Raw genomic sequence first — 22,768 nt, 5'->3', positions numbered from 1 at the left:
CCCCCCCCCTCAGCTGGGCTTGCAAATGTGCTGGGGGGGGGGCAGGGTCCTTCCTCGGACAGAAAAAAAAATAACGACAACATGAGACTAAGAAATCTATCTCGAAGGAGGAAAGGAAATGAGGCCATTTGGCTCAACGTTGCCGTGGCGCACTCCCGTTGTTAATTTTTGCTTCAGCTTTAAACATCAATCTTCGTGATGGTTTACTGAAGTCTAAATAACCCGATCTTAATCGGGTGACTTGACAAAAGCATGATTGTCTGGCCAATTTAAGATCGAGACCGTGTCAAATGACGTATTATTGCAACCCAGCTCGCCCTTGGGGCACATCCTTGCATGTAGCCTTCTCTGTGACGTAATATTCACTTTAAACGCATTGTTTAACAAGCTATTGGCAAGTCACGCGTAGAATGACAAGTGGTATGTAAACATTTATTGTCAAATAAAGTCAGACCGAAATGGCAGCAACATGCGTTTGCCTGTGCAGTATTGAAGCACAGGTGATACAGGTGTGCCCGAGCCATGCACACAGCCTCCATGGCTGACATCAATCAACAAGTGGTTATAGAATGGGCAGGGATGGGACAGGGGAGAGTTGGGGTGGTCAAGACACTCAGAATGGCAGCGATAAGAGCTGGAATGCAGAAGAAAGTTCGAGAAATCACTTTAATCGCACGACAAAACCTCGGCGCGTGACCATAATTCCAATAAATAAAAAGTGCAACACCATCCAAACCCACAAGCTCACTTTGTCTTCAAAACATATATTACTCAATTTAAGAATTTGAGATCATTCTATAAACTCAAGTAGGGGGAGGTTGGCACTTGCCAAGGGGCCATCTACATAATACATACATAGTGTCCCTCCCTGACCATCTTGCCCCTTTACCTTCCTCAATTCCCCAGATAAACAAAACGGTACATATTATGTAGATGGCCATCAAGGGCAACAAGCATAAAATTTAATCGGGCTTGGTCCAAAATTTGATCCATATTTAAATAATTGAATTTGAGATTGTCTGCATATTATTACGTAGTCAAAAATCCATACAATTTGTGGATCACCCCCCCCCCCCCCACCATGTGCCCCAACAAATTTTCATTGCGAGATCTACGTTTTTATAGAAATTATGCTGATATAATTTGTAACTTCATTACATTATCCTGTTAACCCTCTCAATAGAATTGGCTTAGCACAAGGTCAACCATGGCGTGGCCAAAGTTGTGGGATCCACCACCTTTACTCTCCCGAACATTCAAAACCCTGATGAGGAGAGAAACCCTGAATTGATTCTCATCAGGTGAGGCACAGCATGACAGACATCACATGAATACTGGAGCAGAAAGCAAAGAGATCGTGCAATTTCTTTCCTTCTGTATAGTCCAAGATAAATGGGGAAAGGATGTTGCGGTTTGGGTTTTTCTCAAGTCACAGCAACTCCGACTCGGATTTGACATATAGCTGTGTGATCAAGTCAACCGGACACCATGATAATTGCTTGGACTCAAGACAACTGGCAAAACCGAAATCCGTACTGCAACAGCAGCTTAGGCCAAAGCTTTTACATATCGAGATGCAACACACACAGTACTTGGGATCGCAGGATAGTCATCTGTGCTCGGCGTCTCCGTCCAAGTGGAAAACGCAGCATTAATGGCCTTTTGGCAGCTGCAGAAGGAAATCCTTACCCTCAAAAGCCCCATCAGAGGAATAGGCAGGATAATGTTGGGCCTGGTGCCAAATAGCATGCTCCATTCAGGCAGCCTTCCATCCTTTTAATTCCCGAGTCGTAGCGCCGCAACATTTATAGCTCAACATCGAATTTGCTGCAATTGCAGTGACGGATGCTTCAACGAGCCTCTTCTAGGGGGACAAGAGGGTTCTCCGCTCATGTAAAGCCCTGTCTTAATATCTGGGGCGAATAACCTCCGGCTTGCGAGGGGAAATTAATCAGAAAAAAAAATTAAATCACAGCACAGGCATGCTTTCTCGTCGCCGTCGGGACTTCCTTTTCGGCAAGCCGGGGAGTACCTGCCGGGAAACAGGTAACAACGTAGGCTACTACCTGTGAAATATTGCTCGAGTTAACTGCATCGACATTCGCATTGGAAGGCAGCCAGCATGGAAGGACTTGTTGGAACAGTGAGAAATGACTCATAAACAATGCCAAACAAAAAAAAAGGAAACTGTTCTCTACGCAGAAACAGTGAGAAGATGCATCGTCAGCATGACGACTTAGACCGGGCCGATCGAGTTGTCGATTCGGCTGCGGGATTAGCGCGAGACAAAGAAAGGTACTCAATGCTTTCCGAAACACTCGGTTGACAAACGACACGAATATCTGCAGTGCAAACCCGTACATTCATCGACATGTTACATTCCCATCAATGTTCTAATTAAAGACAAGCATTCAAACCCTGTTGCTTTCTTTGGCCCATATTCTTCATCAAGAAGGTGCATCTGCTTCATGAAAAGTTCTCCCTGTCATAATGACCACTCTCCAATGCCATTTCAGATCCCCTCGATGGTTTTCTACACAGTCCTTGAGCATTGCTAAATTATAACCTGATAGTCATCTCGGGCGCAGGTCAAAACTCCGGTCAACAGGCACTCGTTCTCCTTCCTTCCTGCAGCACCGGGAACTTGCGGTCTTTGCTTCCCAAACTGCCACTCAGCAAATGCGTCGAAAAGGCTAGGCCATGCTTCATCTTCACTGTAACCGCTCATGTCAGGCTCTACGGCCTGTGCAAAGTTCAAGAACATTTGCCAGGTGTCACGCGAGACACCACGCACACCCTCTGGGTTTTCATCCAGGAAGACAAGCCAGCGTGGCAGCAAAGCGGGTGGACGTGGGACAAAAACTAGTCGCCACATGGCAGCGGCCGTGGCCCGGGGTAGGGCACGCTGCCCTTCGTTGGCTTCCAGTGCAAATTGAAAAGCAAAGCAGTAGAGGTCACGAAAGGCCGCGTCATCGCGAAGTTCTCCGTGGACGGCGGGGAGCTTCGCACGCAGCGATTTAATGCTGTCCGCTCTGAGAGCTCGACAGCCTTGAAAAAACTCGCATCTAAAAAGGGCAAGTGAATGAGAAAGGATTGCGTCTAGAGTGACCAAGATGGGTTATTCAAATGTGTTTTAAGCTATTAAATGTATTGCAAAAATAAAAGTGGACTGCATGTAATGTATGCAAAATATTATTGAGTAAGGTCAATCGTAACAGAGTGGCAAGAATGGGAGACTCCAGCATACCTGGTGAAGCAACACATGGTGGCAGCATTACACTTCCAGGCAAAAGCAAGCACCAGGAAGTCAGCAGGATGCAGGCCCAGATCAGCGCAGAGCCGCTCAACACCATCGGAAAGGATGACGTCTTGCTGCTCATCACGGTAGCGCTGAAATAGCTGTTCAAGGCGGCCGTCTTCAGCCTCAGCTTCTCCCAAAGGACAGCCAACCCCAACGCATCGCCCCCCGACACCCCCAACCATCTCACCCAAACAGCTTGAATGTCTCTTTGGTCCATGTGGCCTTCCCGAGTCCAAGCCTCGCTTGGGACCGTTGGAACTCACCGACACCTCACCGTTGCACTTCGCCTCACGTGCTACCTTAGGCCTCTTACCAGGCCGTCGAGCAAATGAGGAATCACCACGGCAACTTGTCACACATTGACCCATTCTGATTCTTCCATAGGCCTAAGGTTATTTTGCTTGTTCCTTCACATTGTTCTTGGTTAACGTGAGACGTATTGAGAAAAGCAGGGTTCAAGGCACTGTCGTAGCACCATCTGACGAGTCCAAATTTCTAATCCTTCAAGCTTTTGGCCAAGCAAAAACCAAGCTCAGCCGGTCACTTACCGTATTCCATGCATAAAATAATCAACTGCATCTCAAGTCCAAGAATGGTTTATAGTCGGTTGAAGAATTCACTGTTCTATCAAAATGGTCAAGTGACTCCTTCATGGAAAGTGCTCCACAAAGCGTTCAACAGCATCCATGTGCAACTGGCTGGGATAAAACCTGCTCACAATTTATTTGGAGACGATGCCACAGTTGCGCAAACTCGGTACAACCACATGACGACCGAAGCAGGGTGCAAAATCCCAATGCCGTGACCACAAGCCCAGATATTGAGATAACTAATCAAAAGTTCAGAAAGGTTCTTCTGCCGGGAGAGGAAGCGACCATTGATAATCGTGTTTCTTCAAACCTGACAGCTCATCAACCTCGACTTGTCAGATGCTGAGATTGCCAACAAATCCTTGTGCGATTAATTCAGTGTGCCAACGTTGGATGTAGGTTTGGCTTCTGGTTGTTACCACCACAGTGTCAACTCAAGATTGAACGTGTACACGTCACATAACCCCTCACCACCCCCCCCCCAAAAAAAACGCACAAACAGGAGCAGGAGTTGAATAGCAATGTCGTGCACCTTCTGTGTTCAACGTGCCTCTTGAATTGCAGTACGAATGCTCGAGTCAGAAGTTTCCTTTTACACGGGCTTTCTTGGGCCAAGCAAAAGGCATCTCGTTCTCATTAATCGTGCCATCCCCTCGAGGCCAAGGTAGGCCTTAGATGGCCTTGCTGCAAAATAAAAGAAAAAGAAAACATGAAATATCCGATCACACTCCAAAAATTCTTATTCACCATCTTCTGCATTCACATTGTGTACACAAAATAAAAGTAAGTGACAAATATCCTTCAACGACTTACACGGTGGGTACAAAAATTAAGTAATCGATTCAATGTGGCTGGTGTTGCTTCAGCAGGTTTTAATGTCCATTTCCAAGTTCCTCACAGGCATTTATGAGTTAGTACGTGTGAGTTACTTTATCTACCTGTAACAGCATCCACTCCAAAGTCATTACCCGTGACAGCATCCACTCCCAAGTTACTACCCGTGACAGCATCCACTCTCAAGTTACTACTCGTGACAGCATCCACTCTCAAGTTACTACTCGTGACAGCATCCACTCCAAAGTCATTATCCGTGACAGCATCCACTCCCAAGTTACTACCTATGAGAGTACCCACTCCAAAGTTACTACCTATGGAAGTGCCCACTCCAAAGTTACGACCTATGGGAGTGCCCACTCCAAAGTTACGACCTATGGGAGTGCCCACTCCAAAGTTACTACCTATGAAAGTGCCCACTCCAAAGTTACTACCTGTGAGAGCGCCCACTCCCAAGTTATTACCCGTGACAGCGCCCACTTCCAAGTTACTACCCATGACAGCATCCACTCCAAAGTTATTACCCGTGAGAGCATCCACTCCCAAGTTGCTACCTGTGGGAGTGTCCACTACAAAGTTACTACCAGTAACAGCGTCCATCCCAAGTTACTACCTGTGAGAGCGCCCACTCCCAAGTTACTACCTGTGGGAGTGTCCACTACAAAGTTACTACCAGTAACAGCATCCACCCCAAGTTACTACCTGTGGGAGCGCCCACTCCCAAGTTGCTCACAGGCCTTTACGAGTTAACCACAAAATGTGTGAATCAACATCGCCTGTAGACGAGAGAAGGAGCTGCAGGTGATTACTTCTTGTTTCAATGCCATTTATGGGTTCAAAGTGAGCCAGCTGGGTTTTTTGGGGGAGGGGGGGGAAATCGACTATACGATAGCCACGGGGATTCCCCTGAGACCTGCTTCATTTCCAAAAGCTTATTAGAGTCCAAGTCATTAATAAAATTATCTTCAGCCAAATTTGAACCCATAAACTGTATTTATGTATTTATTTATTGTGAATCAGGTTCTCCCACCATTTCATTGACAGGATCGGTTCGAGCAACGGTTTTCAACAGGAGGTCCACAGACCCTCGGGGGAGATCTGTGACCACATTGTTGTAAGTCAGTTCAACGTGTAGTTTTGTTGTGTACAAAGTTGAGGCTCATAAAAGAGCTACAACGCAAACAGAAGAGTGGAAAGTGGGAAAGCACAACGTGAGCATAAGAGCTGAGTAAGAGGAGGGGGGGGGAGTGAAGGACACAGGGTTTGTGAGCAATGTGGACACAAGGTCAAGCATAACAAGTAAGGGGCTGAAATAACAGGAAGGAAAAAGAGGGGATGAAAGAGCGATGGAACAAATAAATGAGTGGTTGGTGGAGGGAGGGAAGAAAACACAATAACCTGGAAAAGGAAGAGTGGGCTTGGGCAGGGTTAATGAGGGTAGAAAATATCATGAGTAAGGATGTGGGGGGGGGGGAGGTGACCTGAAGGTTTGTGAGCTATCCAGGAATGAGACAGAAAATATAGGGAGGAAGAAGTTGTGAAGGTAAATATATTTGGAAATCGGACTAATGGGAGATGAAACACATTTAATTTTAAAAGATTGGAGTGGGAAGAGTGTGAACAAGGAGGAAAACAAAATTGGGAGATTAGAGAGGAAAGAAGAATGAGAGGTAGAACTGCATGAGCTGAGATAGAATGAGTGACCAGTTTTTGTTTAATCCCTGGTTGATAAATTAAAGATTACGATTGACTGAAACAAGAAAGGATAACGAAAATGTGATCCTGAAATAATTGTTTCTTTCATTTTGATTAATTTTAAATATAATTATTCACCGCTGTTTCTGGAACATATCAGGGTTAACCTTTCCGGCCCTTTTGGGTGGGGACCTCTGGTTTTTGTGGACACAAGTCCAAAAAGGTTGAATAGAAACCCTGGCCGGGAGGTGTCACCTCTGAGCTGTCTACCTGGGTTTGAATCGTGGCACGGCTATAAACTGTCATCCTGGTGTTTCGCAAGCAGGGCAATCAGTGCGTTTGCCATCCATCGGGAGGACATTGAGCCAGAGGACCTGGCTGCTAGCACTGGTCATTAATGGACCTTAAAGATCCTACGGTGTCATTTATGAAGAGTGGGAGGGTTATCACCAGCACCCTGAGCAAATTAAAAAATCCCTGCCCAAATCACCTTCACTCGAGTATCATGCATCGGATTGGCAACTGGTCCAGTATTCTAACCTCAAGAAGATTTTCAACGAGGAGTGATGCGCCTCTCATTATAGTTATTGATTATTATTAAGGGAATGCAGGAGAATTGGGTAAATACAATTACTGATTCCATCAACCACGTTAACATGGCTGGATATATTTGAAGCAGCAATAAATAAACAAGAAAGATGGTATGAATAGCACGATACTTGCAAAATCCAAATAAAACAATAGTTCCCATGAAGATGGCAATTTGGAAAATTTGACCTATCGATTGTTATACGTAACAAATTTGGATGACAAATCGACAAACTGCGGCCGAGAATGTGTTTTAAAATCTTCATATGGCCTTCATTTTGACCTTTGAATCATTCTGACCAGATTTTACACACATATACTACGCATCACATATACTACGCAGTACAAATCAGCTGCTGAAGTTTAACTTTGATATCCTGGAAAGCTTTTGAGATATGGCAATAATAAAATCACAAAATGTTCCATTTGATCATAATGGGGTGAAATTGTTGTCATGGAAACCGCTGACATGTCAAAACGGCGAAATCGATTGTTCTGATTTTTGGTGAACCACTTCAGTGACAGGGCAGGTCAGGTATGGGAACATGCGCCAGAGCAGCGCATCGCTGCGTCCACTTTCCGCCGGTACTCCAGGGGCCTCCGTCTGGCCATCCCCCAGGCAGATGCCTGGCCCATCCCATCTCCTTGAGATGCCGATCAACCTGCTGCAACCATGAGTCATGCGGTCAGCGCATTGGCCTCCTCCACTTATGAGGCTCCCTCACTGACAGAATCTGGTGAGCAGGATCAGAGTCAGGAAAATGAGCCACATGTCCATAGAGGCGCAGCTGATGCTCACATACGATGCAGGTAACAAATCTCATTTGATTCTCTCTCAGCAACTGCTCGTTGGACACAAATTCCGACCAGAGTCCAGATCCCTGCTCAGAGTCCAAGTCTCACATTTGTAGAGCAAGACTGGAAGCACCAAGGACCTGAAGGCTCGGACATTCGTCATCCTGCACAGGTACCGATAGCACCACAACCCATAATCCAGTGAATTCATGATTCCCCTGGCCTGACCCAGATAGCTGTTGACCTCTGGCTCACAGCCAGCAGAAACATGAATATCACTGCCGAGGTAATTCAGTGACCGAATATGCAAATCTTGTCCAAAATTCAAAGCAATCGGATGAAAATTGACAATTCTAGAAATTTGACCTTGAGGTGCAAATTTTTCACCCTGACTACTTAAGAAAATGGCTGACTGGAAGTGACTGACCCACCACATTTTAAAAGTGCTGGTTGAGTAGAATGTAGCGACGCAAACTGGTCTCAACAATGACTGTGTCAAGTGATCTCAAAAAATGTCAGGAAACGTGACCTTGGAATGACCTTGACCTTTGATCTTTTTGACCTCAAAAACAATAGACTTCTTGCTTTTGATGAGCTTTGCCAGTTGGTTAAGTTTCGTGAAGATCGGCATACAATTGCAACCTGTAGGCGACTGACAGACAAACATACTCAGGCAATGAATATGCTGCACTTGTTATTCTTCGATTTCGTAAGTAATAACATGTTTGTTCGGAGCGAGGATTAAGGTTTGAAAGGAAAGAGTGGAGTGGGTAGGGTGAGTTGAGAGTAGTAATATTAAACATATCATTTTACAAACATTTACAGTGTGATGGCTTTCCAAACGACACGATGAAATCGAGATGTAATGTTTTATATTGACAAGGTGTAACTACCCCGTTATATCTTTATATCAAACACCATACATGTCGGTTGAGGGCCAGACACCCAGTAAATCAGTCATGGCATCACCGCAAACACAGTAAGTGACTGAGCTGGTCTTACTCGATCTGTAGTCATTTCGCTTTGTGTCTTCTCCGAGCTCTCTTTGGATTCTAAAGATGTTCACCTCATCTTCAAACATTCTCTGCTGTTTGAAACCGATAGGATCATCTGAGACTGTTTGTTTTTGTTATTTTTCACTCCATCCCAGTGACAAGTCCTCCACATATCTCCTAAATGCCACGGAGCAAGACAATTAAATTGGATGTCATAATCACTTCCAGGGATTTCAAAAACTCCAGTGCTCCCCAAATGTCATACAGATTAGATGGAACACATCCTCAGCAATTTTTCAGACATGCATTTACTGATGTTCAAACTTGGCACACAGATAATGAATGATGCCTTACATATGCACATCATATTTTTTTCGAGATCACATCGAAGATGGCCGACCGGGGCCATTTTGTTACTTAAACATGTCCCCAACCATTTCTCGGACATGCATGGTCCAATTTTGTTCAAACGCGGCACCAGCACAGTACATGATGGCATACACTTGCACTTAACTTTATTTTGTGATCTGATCAAAGATATGTTGTTCATAAGCAAAGACTGGCCGCACAAAGGATCTTTCGCTCATCCGCTTTAACCACGTTTCATGTTTCACACTCGACAGCCCGCTGACGTCACTCTCGGTTCCGCCTCGTCAGTTCCAGCTCATCATGCATTCATTAATATCCATGCAACTCCCAATACCACATATTCCTTTTTTTTGTGAAAATAACAATGAATAATGAAAAAACACAAAGAACAAAGTAAGCATGTAATTGTCATGCATTCATCAACATTCATGCAACTCCCAATACCACATATTCCTTTTTTCATGAAAATAACAACTGGTGATGATTATGAATTCAAAAGTCAGGTATGAATGATTTCCAGGGCTTCCCTTCGAGATTTGCAGGATGTAAACAATCCTTAAACACTTTGTTGACTCGTTCTATCTCCACGTTGGCTTGTGGGTAATAGACAGAACTAAAAGCAGTGGTTGATGTTTCTTTCCTGCAGGAATGTTTCAAACTCAGCTGAAACAAACCGAGATCCATTGTCAGAGATAAGTTCCCACGTATTTCCTTCATGACTGAATACTGTAATCAGGAACTTGATAACTGTAGCAGATGTTATTTGGGACGTAAAGGCTACTTCTGGGCATTTGCTGAAGCAATCAATTAAGGTAATAGCATAGAGACAGTCCATTTGGCCATTATCAAGTGGTCCCACTACATCGACGGCAAGCTTTTCCCCAAACAGCACGAGGAAGCGGAACTGGTTGCAAAGGTGTAACCCAAGTGACAGCTGTTTTATCATGCATTTGGCAAGTAATGCACGACTTAATGGCAACTCCCACTTGGGAGTCCATCCCTGGCCACCAGTAGAGGTCACGCAGTCTTTGTTTAGTCCGTACAATACCTTGATACGTATAATACCTTGATAAGCTGGATTAACTTGGGTTGAAGTTCTGTCGGCACAATCACACGGTGAGTGCCCCAAATCAAGTAATCCTCCTGTACAGCCAGGTCATTCCGAATGCGAAAGTAAGGAAGTACATTTGGGTCAATGCCCTTCACAGTGCAAGGCCATCCTCTGAAGACATATCCTTGCACCTTCTGTAGAATAGGGCATCTATCGCAAGTTTCCTTGAATTGTTCCACGCGTACAGCAGCGCAGTCACCGGACACCAAAGCTACCATTTCTACATCCAGTTCGTGGTAAGGCTCTGTCATGGGGAGTGGTAACCGTGATAAACAGTCTGCAGTCACATTTTGATGGGCAGGTTTGTACATAATTTCGGAGTTAAACGACAGTAAGCGTGCAGACCAACGTGCAATTCTCATTCCAGCTTGACCAAGACCTTTTGAAGATGGTAGTGTGGTCAGTGGACTGTGGTCTGTACGCAGGATAAATTTCCGACCCCACAGGTAAGTACGCCATTTCTCAATTGCCCAGATGCAGATGAGTGCTTCCTTCTCTACTGTAGAGTACTTGCGTTCGCATTCTGTGAGCGTTTGTGAGGCAAATGCTACCGTTTCCTCTGTGGAGTCCTCATGAAGTTGAGTGAGCACTGCTCCGAGTCCATAATCAGACGCATCTGTGGTCACAATGGTGGTCAGAGTAGGGTGAAACAAAACAAGTGCAGGGCTGTTAGCAATCAATTTTTTTTACCCTTTCAAATCGAGTGTGTGCAGCCTCGGTCAAGGAGAAGTCAGCATCCTTGCGCAGTAAGGCACGAAGTGGCTCCACTACTGTCACATAATTTGGAATGAATTTGGAGGACCAAGAAGTCAAACCCAGAAAAGAACGTTGAGCAGATGCATCCTTTGGAGTGGTGCTTGTGTTACTGCCACCAAATGTTCGGTGTTTGGGCTCATGCCCCTTTCTGAGAAAAGAAAGTTCAGCTTTCCTGAAATGACATTTGTCATAATGCAGTGTTGAGCCTGCTTGATCAATACGATTCAAAAACAGCTTGAAGACGTTCCTCGTGTTCAGTATTTTCATGTTCCTCGTGTTCAGTATACATATATATATACATATATACATATATACATATATATATATATATATATATATATATATATATATATATATATATATACATATACATATACACATACACATACATATATATACATATATATACATATACATATATACATGTACATATATACATATATATATATACACATATATATACACATATATATACATATATATATATACATATATATATATATATATACATATATATACATATATATATATACATATATATATATATATACATATATATATATATATATACATATATATATATATATACATATATATATATATATATATATATATATATATATATATACATATATATATATATATATATATATATATATATATATATATATATATATATATATATATATATATATATATATATATATATATATATATATATATATATATATATATATATAAAGTTTCAGGATGTTTCGATGAAAATTGTAGGCTGTGAAACAAAAAAGTCCACAAGAACAACAACGTGAGTAAGACTTAGAGATCCTCCACAAGGATCTAACAATGTCTGTCAGCTAAAGCATGAGTCGCATTTGCCCGACGGCTAGGATACGGCGGCCGTACCCCACCTGAATTGACAGAAACGTGCGGCGGCCGCAGAGCTTCTGAGGTGTCCTCAGGGTGGCCCTACGCCACATAGCTATCTTTTACAGGCCGTAGGAGTCTCTGTGGAATTAAAGCGCGGAGTTATAACTTTTTTCATTTCTAGGTTGGCCATAGCAATTCGACAAGCCGTAGCCATGACGTAGATGTGTTCCACGTCGACCTACGTAGAGCGTACGGTGGGCTTGCGTTATTCGTGCGTTTTCCGTAGGCTCTTATCAATGAAAAATGAATTTTGCCAACCCCCAAAAAATTACGGCGGCCGCACTATTTCCACATTCTCTTAGGTCCCCCTGCGGTTGCCTTGCGGGCACCTTGAGGCTACCTTGCGTCTGCCTTGAACATTCTATGGCCGCCGCAGGGACGCCCTAAGGTCACCATGCGACATCAAATCAAAGACCGTATGGCACCCCCACGTTTTCGGTCTCCACAATTTCTAAATACCCTGTGCGGCTCCCCGAAAAATAAAAACATATGTGACTGCTACATTGTGTGACCGTGGAAATACTGCGGCCACCCTATAATTGCTAGTGGCCGTCGATTTTTTAGACGCTACGTCCGCCGAGCCAAATGTGACTGAAGCATAAGCACTTGATCCACCAACCCTCCTCCCACACAAGCACCACCAGCTTTTCTGTGCCTTTAACAAAATTACCACCCATACCATGATCATTATGTATTTGTCCAATTTATGAATTTGGAATCAGCACCCTTCTACTTCATGTCCCCTCTTTCCATGGACCCCCACACCCCACCCCATAAAAGCTTATTGGTCCCCCCTTTCTGAATCCCCCCTCAAAGCCTCCCCCTGACACTGCCCCTGGAAAGCCACCTCCCCAATCCTGCATCCTCTCAATACCTCCTCCCCAAATGCAACTCTGTGGACCTCAAACATCCGAAATCTCTGCTCAAGCCAGACAGATCTTTTAATCCAGGCTGCTGCTGATAAACCAGCCATTATCTGTTTAACAGAATCCTTCCTTCCACAGGACATCCCCAAATCCTTAGTTTCTCTCCCCGGCGGCAGAATTGCACATTACATCAAGAACTCCATTTCTCACACCTCCCAACTCCCAGGAGTACTTTTGGCTGTGACTTCCACTCCACTCTCACCTCTTCTTTGTGTGCTGTACCATCATCCTAAGTGACAACTCCATCCATTTAGCTCTCTATCGATCTATCTCTATATCTCTCTAACAATATGGACCAATGTTTAAACACTCATCCCAACTCTCTCTTCCTCATATGTGGTGATTTCAATTGTCACCATACATCTTGGCTGGGTGTTGGTACCTCTCTTCGCAGTCATGGCACTTCAGCAAAGGACTTCTGTGACTCCATGGGACTGACACTGTCTGTGAACTTTCCAACCCAGATTTCTGTCAATGGCAAATCCTCCCTGAAAATGTCTTCTGCTCTACCCCTGCTCCAATTGGTTCATCTGATCATCTCCCTGACTATTCTCAGAAATCTGCGTCAACGCAGAAGAGTCTGGCATTTCACTTAAGCAGGGACTCCAATCAGCCATCTCTCTTCAGGACTGGACTCCCATATCTACTGCCCCTGATGTTAACTCAGCCTGGGAATTCTTCCACAGAATATCTCTCTATATATATATATATATATATATATATATATATATATATATATATATATATATATATATATATATATATATATATATATCTCTCTCTCTCTCTCTCTCTCCCTCATCTCTGCTTCAGGTATCCTACCCTTCTTCCCACCCATGCTACACTGAATCCTGTGGTGAGGCAGTTTCTGTGAAACAACTTGCCTTCGCTTCCTGGAAAGCAAACCTGACTGAAGGAAATCTCAATGCATTCCACAAAGCCTTCAACAAGTGTGTGTCCACTCTCATCCATCGGGACCATACTCTGTGCAACGTTGGTGCTGCCTTAGCAGTATCCTTGGCTATTGCGAACAATCCTGGATGGGTCGCCACTCCGACACAGGATACCAGCAAGCTGGCACTCATGATGCTGACCTCGGAAGGATGACAGGCAGAGTCAACTCCACCTGGTATTAATTCAACAACCCAGGGGGATTTAAACTCAGGATCCTATGATCCCAAGCCCACCACTCTAACCATTAAGCCAACACCAGGCATAAACTGCTTGGTGAGATCCGTGAAGGTGCTGGAACATTCTCAAACAAAACTTCCAGTATGGACAAGAATCGCATTTGCTGGAAGGCACGGGATTGTTTGTCCACTCTCAGGAGAGACAGAAAACAACATCTGTCCAGCATCAAGATTGACCTTTCAAACTTGTCTCCATTCTCTAAAACCTGGTGGCACCTTGTTAAGTCTGTCTCTGGTGTATGCTCATCCCTTACATCCCTTCCCTTTTTGTCTCGTCATCGAAACATTCTCCCATCCAATCGCCAACACAGGAAAGAGTATTGATTATGGGGGATTTTAACTTACCAGGGATATATATATATATATATACATACATATATATATATACATATACATATATATACATATATACATATATATACATATATATACATACATATATACATATATATACATATATATATATATATACATATATATACATATACATACATATATATATATACACATACACATACATACACACACATACACACACATACATACACATATACACACACATACATACACACATACACACAAACACACAAACACACAAACACACAAACACACAAACACACACACACACACACACACACACACACACACACACACACACACACACACACACACACACACACACACACACACACACCTTGGTGTTGGCGCAGTGGTTAGGGCAGCGGTTTGGGATCCAAAAGGTCCTGAGTTCAAGTCCCGTTGGGCCACTGAATTAATACACCAGGGGGTTGACTCAGCCTGTCATCCTTCCGAGGTCGGTGAAATGAGTACCAGTGTACTGGGCCAGTGTATACCCCGGTTAAAATAGGTGTACCATATCCCCGTGTCGTAAGAGGCGACCAGGGTTGCGTCAGGAAGGGCATCCGGCGTAAAACATGTGCCAAATCACTATGCGGATCATACGGATGATCCGCTGTGGCGACCCCTAACGGGAGCAGCCGAAAGAAGAAGAAGATATATACATACACAGGGGGCTGCAAAAGTAGGTACACAGTAAGGTAGGTATATATATGTATATAAAGTAGGTTACTGTATACCTACTTTTGCAGCCCCCTGTATATATATATATATATATATATATATATATATATATATATATATATATATATATATATATATATATATATATATATATAAAATAATTTTGATTAAACATGAGATGGATAATTAAATAATGAAGGTATTAAGAGAAAAATCAAATAAATATATATTATTTATAAAATGTTAAAAATAAGCATTAAAATAATTTATTGGTGGTTGCCAAGATACACAGTGCAGCATGTTTTTCAGTTATTGGTGTAGTGTCATGGTCATGTCTACAAGGTAAAGTGTTTATCGCTTAATATATTAACATATAAAGTGGTGTATGATTAAAGTTATTCATGTGTAGTAATACTTTAAATAAAAGTAATAATTAAATAAGTTTGAATAAGGAAATTGCATTGCTGTGTTGATTGGCTGTCAGGACCCAACTTTGACGTTGTGGGACCATTGATGTTGAGTAATCTACTGATGTGGACCTGTGACCAGGGTTGTGGATCCACCGTTTGGAGAGGTTCTGGGCTGAAAGGATCGAAACCTCAATGAAAAATTACCCCCGTGTGGGGGTGACGGTCATCTCTATAATACCACAAGTTCTCAATGTTCAGTTATGACCGAAGACTACTGCGCAGTTTGGTTAAAGATGACTCGGCATTTTGGCGCGCGCACACGAAATTATATTTTGAAAATAAATTCCGACGTTTACATTTCGGGTTTTGAAACTTTTGCACCTTCGGCGGAAAATGTATAAATATACAAGGTCAGCTGCTATGCAATGACACCATTCACTAACTTTTACCATGCCCAGTAGAGAATATATAGCCTCCTGAAGGTAGGGCAGTTTTTGCAAACTTTGAAGTCACGTGACGCGAAAACGAAAGCGAAATTCGAAAATCCATCCCGACCAAATTTAGATATTGTCCCATCTATATATTAATACTGAAGGACCAATTTTGTGCTCCTCCTAGCGGTCACGTCACGTTTTTCTTCGCACTGTGACCTGGACTGAAAGAGACTTCGTACCTGTAAGAGTGCATCGCACATAGTAGCAATAGTCAACTTTCAACTCTGAAGCAGAATAAACACTTTTCGTTGAGACGGGGGCAGGGAGTGAAGAGGCGGGGGTGGGGGATGAAGAGGCGAGGAGTGAAGAGGCGGGGGCGGGGGATGAAGAGACGGGGGCAGGGAGTGAAGAGGCGGGGGTGGGGGATGAAGAGACGGGGCGAGGAGTAAAGACGCGGGGGCGGGGGATGAAGAGACAGGGGCGAGGAGTGAAGAGGCGGGGCGAAAGGTAAGCAAATTTTTTGGGCGGGGGTAACCAAATTGAAAGCGGGAGATGGGGGAAATGGGGCGGGGGATGAGTGGGTGGGGGCTGGGGTGAATTAGGCAGGGTTGAGTGTGAGGGGTGGACAGGGGGGCGGAGGCCCAGGGGCAAGTGGGGTGGGGAATCAAGAGACGGGGGACGGGGAGTGAAGAGGCGGTGGCGGGGCTGGGTAATTAAATTTCTGGGTGGGGGTAAGCAACTTGAAGGCGGGAGGTGGGAGGCGGGTGGGAATGGGGCAGGGGCCGGGGATGAGTAGGAGGGGGCAAGCACGCCCTGTCCAGTCCATGTCCCTCGAGTAAGGGTGACCTGGTGAGGGTGGTTGAATGAACGGAATCCATCTGTGACGGGGTTTCGGATAGTAGATTCATATGCCACAATCAAATTCAAGATCGTTTGAGAAATGTAGGAGATAGATTTTGAAAATCGTCATTTTCGCATTTTTTGCCAACTTTGAAGTCACGTGACACGAAAACGAAAGCGAATATCGAAAATCCGGCCCGACTAAATTTAGATATTGTCCCATAGATTCATATGCTACAATCAAATTCAAGATCGCATGAGAAATGGCGGAGGAGATAGAATTTGAAAATCGTCATTTTCGCAACTTCAAAGGCCTCGTGACCTTGACAGTCATACCATCGTGTACGTTTCATCGACCTCTATCAGGATCACTAATGACTAGATCTCCCGCTTCAACTTCATTGTGAACGGACGGACGGATCGAAGGACATCGACACCCATATTATTAGGTCATGCTCGAAGAGATGACCTAAAAACGGTGCCCAGCTGATGATCCGGGCAGTTGGGAAATCGGTCAATTGCTTATAAGTTAAGGTTACAACTTCAAATAAAATTGCTTTTGTAAGTACGTACTTATCAGTACTGTATGTGTGCGGTCTGGCTTCCATCTTGGGACTACGGTGCAGTAATTGGTCTTTATTTTGATTATTCATGTTATTGTTTTCATTCACCCCTTCTCCTCTCCATACAATTTTCCATCAAAGGCCATAATTACTTTATTCAATAACAACTTGGTGGACCCAACATCATGATGAAAGAACAAGAGAAAAACTTCCGGCTGGAAATCCACAGCAAGGATTCCATGTTATGGGAGACAATGGACAATGGGAAAATCTGGAAGCATGGGAAGGATGGGACAGAAGCGGGTCAGGGTTTACAAACTTACAGATCACAGCTGCGTCCTGGGCCTGTCACGTATACATAAACTTCATGTGGCAACAACCAATAAGAAATTCTCCAAATGCAGGCACAACTCAAAGCGAATGTCAGTCGGGTTATGCAGTTTGTCGGGAATGAGTGCAGTTTACAAGAACATGACAAACGAGTCAAACACAAACGGAATCTGATAATCACCTGAAAAAGGGCGCTGCATCATGGAGCACGCATTTGTATTTTTCCTTTGATTTGTTGAGGTAGAATATTATTGGTCAAGTTATTCTCAGGGAGTTTAATCAGTGGCAGATTAACGCACAGGCGCCAAGGGCCCATGCCTGGAGCTCCAAGCTCAACGTCAATCCCGGGCAGAGGCAGCATGAGGGTCATGCAACCCATACAATAACATAGCGCCCCACACAGCCTTGTGGTTCACAATCTTTCGAGACGGGTCCCCGTCCACCTTGTGGTTCACAATCTTTCGAGACGGGTCCCCGTCCACCTTGTGGTTCACAATCTTTCGAGACGGGTCCCCGTCCACCTTGTGGTTCACAATCTCAATTTGCCGATAAAACATAGCAACTTGTGAGTGGTTGTAAACAACGCAAAGAGAATGCTTCACCTCAAGGAAAGAAAACACAGCTACTTAATGAACCAATTTAAAAATGTTTTCCTTGACATTTAACTCGACAGGACTATTATAAAATTAGGGGGTGAGATTAGGTTAGTAGAGAAAACAAGTGGAATAATAATTACATTTAATGTATCAAAATGCAACAATAACTACAATAAAATTTGTATCATTCCTAATGTTAATACATATCAATATTGTTTAACAAATCCACACTACAATTTATTGTACGATCATAAGCCACCCTCTCATCAGTAAATGGACTGACCCATGCGCCTGGCAGAACCAGAAATTAACTGAAAAATGTGAAAAATCACCCGAAATTAACTTTCTTTCGTGACACAAGTGGTAGAACCAAACAAGTGTCCTTGGTCTCACACATGTGCGAAGGTGTGTTTAATTACCAATAAGCTTGCTAAGGCAGCCGTCCCTCATCAATGGTTTAGATCAGGGGTCGGGAACGTTTTTGACTCAGAGAGCCATGAAAGCAAAATATTTGGAAATCTATTTCAGTGAGAGCCATATAATATATTTTAAGACTGAATTCAACTAAATGTGAGTATAATAAGCCTCTGAATTTATTCTTTTAAATAATGTTGTTATAATACTCACCATTCATGGGACTTCTGGTGCTGCATGGATTTGCTGATGGCTTTGTAGTCTGGTTGGTACTTGGTGAGGTTAATGTTCATGCAAGTGTTGAGGCTTTCATCCGTTAGACGTGATCGTAGGTTGGACTTGATGTTTTTAAGATGTGAGAATGACTGCTCACATGCATACGTAGATCCAAACAAGGTCAATACAGCAATACTCACACGCTGCAGTGTGAGGTATGTGACAGGAAGCACGTTCCAAGTTTTGATAATCAGCTGGTCTTCGGGTTGAAGTTTTTTTCATTTCTGTCCACATGTGCTTGCTCGCCAACTCTGCTTTCTGTCATGCGATTCTTTCCAAATCTTCATTCAGTGACTTGAACTTATTCACCCACATGTCTGAGGCCTTCACGACAGCCACTTCTGCTTCAAAATCTTTGACGGAGACACCAGGAATGTAACTCAGGTCGGCTGTGTTCAGTGAACACTCGTTTGGATGGGTGATGAACTTAAAAAGACGAGTGTGCTCACGAAATTCTCCAAAGCGTGCTTTGGATGACTGTAGGAGACTGGATGTGAAGCCAGCTAACTGGTGGAGATCAAAGTTTTGAGTGGGCTCACTTGCTATGCATGCATCTTTAAATTGTCTCAGTTTTTCAAAATGTAGTAAACGACCTGTTTCAAGATCCATGATAAAGAGCTCCAGCTTGTTTTCAAAAGCAAACACGGCTTGTTGAAGGGATAACACTATTTCCAATGCCTTTCATTTTCACGTTGAGCTCGTTCAGATGTTCAGTCATATCCACGAGATAGTAAAACTTGGAGCCACTCACTTTCGGCGAGCTCAGGATGCTCAATCCCTTTCATTTCAAGGAAAGTCCGGATTTCGTTCAGGCAAGCCGCAAAACGGCTAATCACCTTCCCTCTTGACAACCAACGCACATTGCTGTGCAAAAGCAGACCGTGATAGTTATTTCCAACTTCATCCAGCAGTTTTAAACTGGCGACCATTTAAGGCTCGGGCAACAATAAAGTTGATCACACAAATGACCAGCGACATCACTTCGCCAAGCTGCCCATCACACATCTGAGCACAAGGTGCCTCCTGGTGTAGTATGCAATGGAAACTTAGGATGGGTCTATTTTCATGTTCATGGAGAAGCACCACAAATCCTTTGTTTTTCCCCACCATACACGGAGCACCATCAGTACACACTGAGAAGTTTATCCATAGGTAGATTTTTTTCTTGAGCGAACTCCATGAAAGACTTGAATAAATACTCACCTCTTGTGGACCCTTTTATTGGCAGAACAGCAAGACTTTCTTCGCGCAGTGTATCACCAGCAGCATATCTTGCAATCACACTGAACTGCGACAGATAGCTTACGTCTGTTAACTCATCCAAAGCCAGGGAAAAGAACGGCGCTGTATTTATGTCCTTCACTTGCGTTTCCTCCACTTGGTTTGCCATCATGATGGTACGATCATGAACAGCTCTTGCCTACAGAGGCATGTCTTGTATCCGTTTGATTATCTTGTCTTTGTTCGGAAGATCATCAAAAAGTTCATTGGCTCCATCCAGCATGAACGTTTTAGCATCCTCGCCATCTGTGAATGGTTTTCCGTTCCTCACTATTGCTAAAGATCCAGCAAAGCTGGCGGAATTATAGTCACCTTGCCGGGTCCATACGCGGAGTTGCTGCTGGCTGGCTTGCACCCTGCTCAGTCGCTCTTGGCACGCTTTCTTTCTGCTGTCTCCCGCAGGGTATTTTGATGCAAAGGTAGCATGGCGCGTGTCGAAGTGCCGCTTTATATTCGACCGTTTCATCGATGCAATTTTGTCATTGCAAATTAGACACACCACAGAACCTGCTCTCTCCACAAAGGCGAATTCTTCGGCCCATTCGTCCTGAAATGTACGATGCTCCTCATCTTTTTTTCTTTTCGCCATCTTCTTCGTCGAAAGGTTAGCTTTGAGCAAGTGAGAGAGAGAGGGAGATGTTGACCCAAGTGAGGCTTGGCAAATAGTGAGTCTGGCTGGCCTGCGCAAGGGCTTATATACTCGAGAGGTGCGGTGCGGCCGGCCGACTCTGGGATGCTGTCGCCTCAGCGGTGGCGCGAGATTGGTCGAGATGAATTCCGTGATGCGTCTCGGCGGCGGCATGTCATTGGAGGAACCAAAATCACGAGTCGCCTTGGCCGCATGACTGGACGAAACGAAAACCGCTTCAGCCAATTCGGAGGCGTTTTTTCTTCTCTCCTTCTGCCAAGTTCAGCCGTGCACGTGAAAGAAGCACGACACCATTCAAACTATAGGTAAAGCTTCCGCGAGAAATATTGGGCTTTCAAAGTTTCAAGCTCCAATTTTATCTGTGAGCCAGATGCAATCATCAAAAGAGCCACACCTGGCTTGCGAGCCACAGGTTCCCGACCCCTGGTTTAGATGAACTCCTTACTTGAGTGCTTAAGACACTTGGTGAGCACTCTACAAGAAACTTTTAGCTTTTCCACGAGCCTCATTTCTGTGTACAAAAAAAAAATGAAAAATAAAATAAAAACTTGGTATAAACTGAACACAACCTTGCAAATACAGAGGTGTGTTCCATTACCAATCAACTTATAAAGAGCTTGCCAAGTGGCTTAAGCACTCAAGCAAGCATTCCAACAAAGTGGTTGATAAGGAGCGGCTGACTTGCCAAGCGATAGCAAGTTGATGGGTAATTGGACACCTTAACATGGCATTTTCTATTCCAGGCAGGGAAAAAAGGCAATAAAACGTGGGAATTCCTCCAGATTTTTTTTGCATTAGAGTCTAAAGCAACATAGACTAAACGAGTGCGAGAATAACACAGTCCTCTTTTTGGGGGGGGGGGCATTTTGGGCCTTAATATTATGTGCCCAGGGCCCCAAAAAAAATCTGAATCCACCTCTGAGCTTAATCGTCAACCACAAAATGTGGACTGGCATCGCGTGTATTCCAGACCAGAGGAGAGGGCATGAGGGTGGGGTGCAGCAGGTGGATTACCCCTCCCTGAAAGTAATTAATGAGGTAGACTAGTTTTACAAAATCCATGAGCAACACGGCAATCCTCCTAAATCAACCTTTATTTCCAGAAGATCAAAAACAAAATAGTTAATACTGCTGCCTTTAGCTAGCTACAGGTGAACCTTTGGCATCTGGGATACCAGTCCAGCATCCTCACCATCAAGCCACCACTATGACAACTGAAAGTCCTTTATGTAATCATGAAGACTTAAACGAGGCCAAAAGAAACCCTGTCAACAGCCTTTGGAAAAGTTAATTCTTATGAAGAGTCCATATAGACAGAGTAACGATGAGTTAATTACAAAGACCTTCAGAGAACCAAGAAAGGCTCAGAAAACGAAGAAAAGAAAATAAACAACTACAGAGTTCAGAGAACACCTTACCCTGTGCAGTCTTGAGATGAGTAAAAGACTAACAAGTAAAATAGACATAAAATGTCATAGCCCTCGTTTTAGCAATTTTTGCTGTGTGGAGTTAAATGGCAAGCCCATATTTATGTACAACCATAATGGCCACCAGTCTATCAGTCAGCCATCTTTGCTCAGATCGCAAAATAAAGTGAGGGGCACGTGTATGCCATCATGTACTGTGCTTGTGCCACGTTTGAACAAAATTGGATCATGCACGACTGAGAAATGGTTGGGGACACGTTTAAGTAAAAAAAAAAAACGCCACCAGTCGGCCATTTTGGATCTGATCATATATAAGCCATCATTATCTGTGTGCTAAGTTTGAGCAAGATCGGTAAATGCATGTATGAGAAATGTTTGATGCAGTTTTATTTATTTTATTACAACTTTTTTTTTTTTTTGTATACCTTGG

General features: G+C 43.7%; 1 protein-coding gene across 4 annotated transcripts in view; it reads right to left on the bottom strand.

Annotated features, from left to right (window-relative positions):
• Positions 1-416: 416 nt before the first annotated feature.
• Positions 417-22,768, bottom strand: part of LOC147011823 (DCN1-like protein 3) — a 66,169-nt gene continuing 43,817 nt past the window's right edge. For 3 of the 4 annotated variants that reach the window (XM_085857118.1, XM_085857117.1, XM_085857119.1), the window contains 2 exons: positions 3,248-4,575; positions 417-3,065 (listed from right to left, as the gene is read on the bottom strand). In XM_085857118.1, coding sequence (XP_085713244.1) covers positions 2,555-3,065; positions 3,248-3,669 — 933 coding nt within the window. In that variant the 5' untranslated portion in view covers positions 3,670-4,575 and the 3' untranslated portion in view covers positions 417-2,554. The remainder of the gene's footprint in view (positions 3,066-3,247; positions 4,576-22,768) is intronic. The other variant, XR_015051698.1, reaches the window with a different exon arrangement.

The sequence above is a fragment of the Eptatretus burgeri genome, chromosome 15, assembly GCF_056783735.1.
Source record: "Eptatretus burgeri isolate ZD-2024b chromosome 15, Ebu_testis_v1, whole genome shotgun sequence".
In the NCBI taxonomy this organism is placed as follows: Eukaryota; Metazoa; Chordata; class Myxini; order Myxiniformes; family Myxinidae; genus Eptatretus; species Eptatretus burgeri.
Note: the sequence above shows the minus strand (reverse complement) of the source record. Positions and strands in the feature narration are given on the sequence as shown.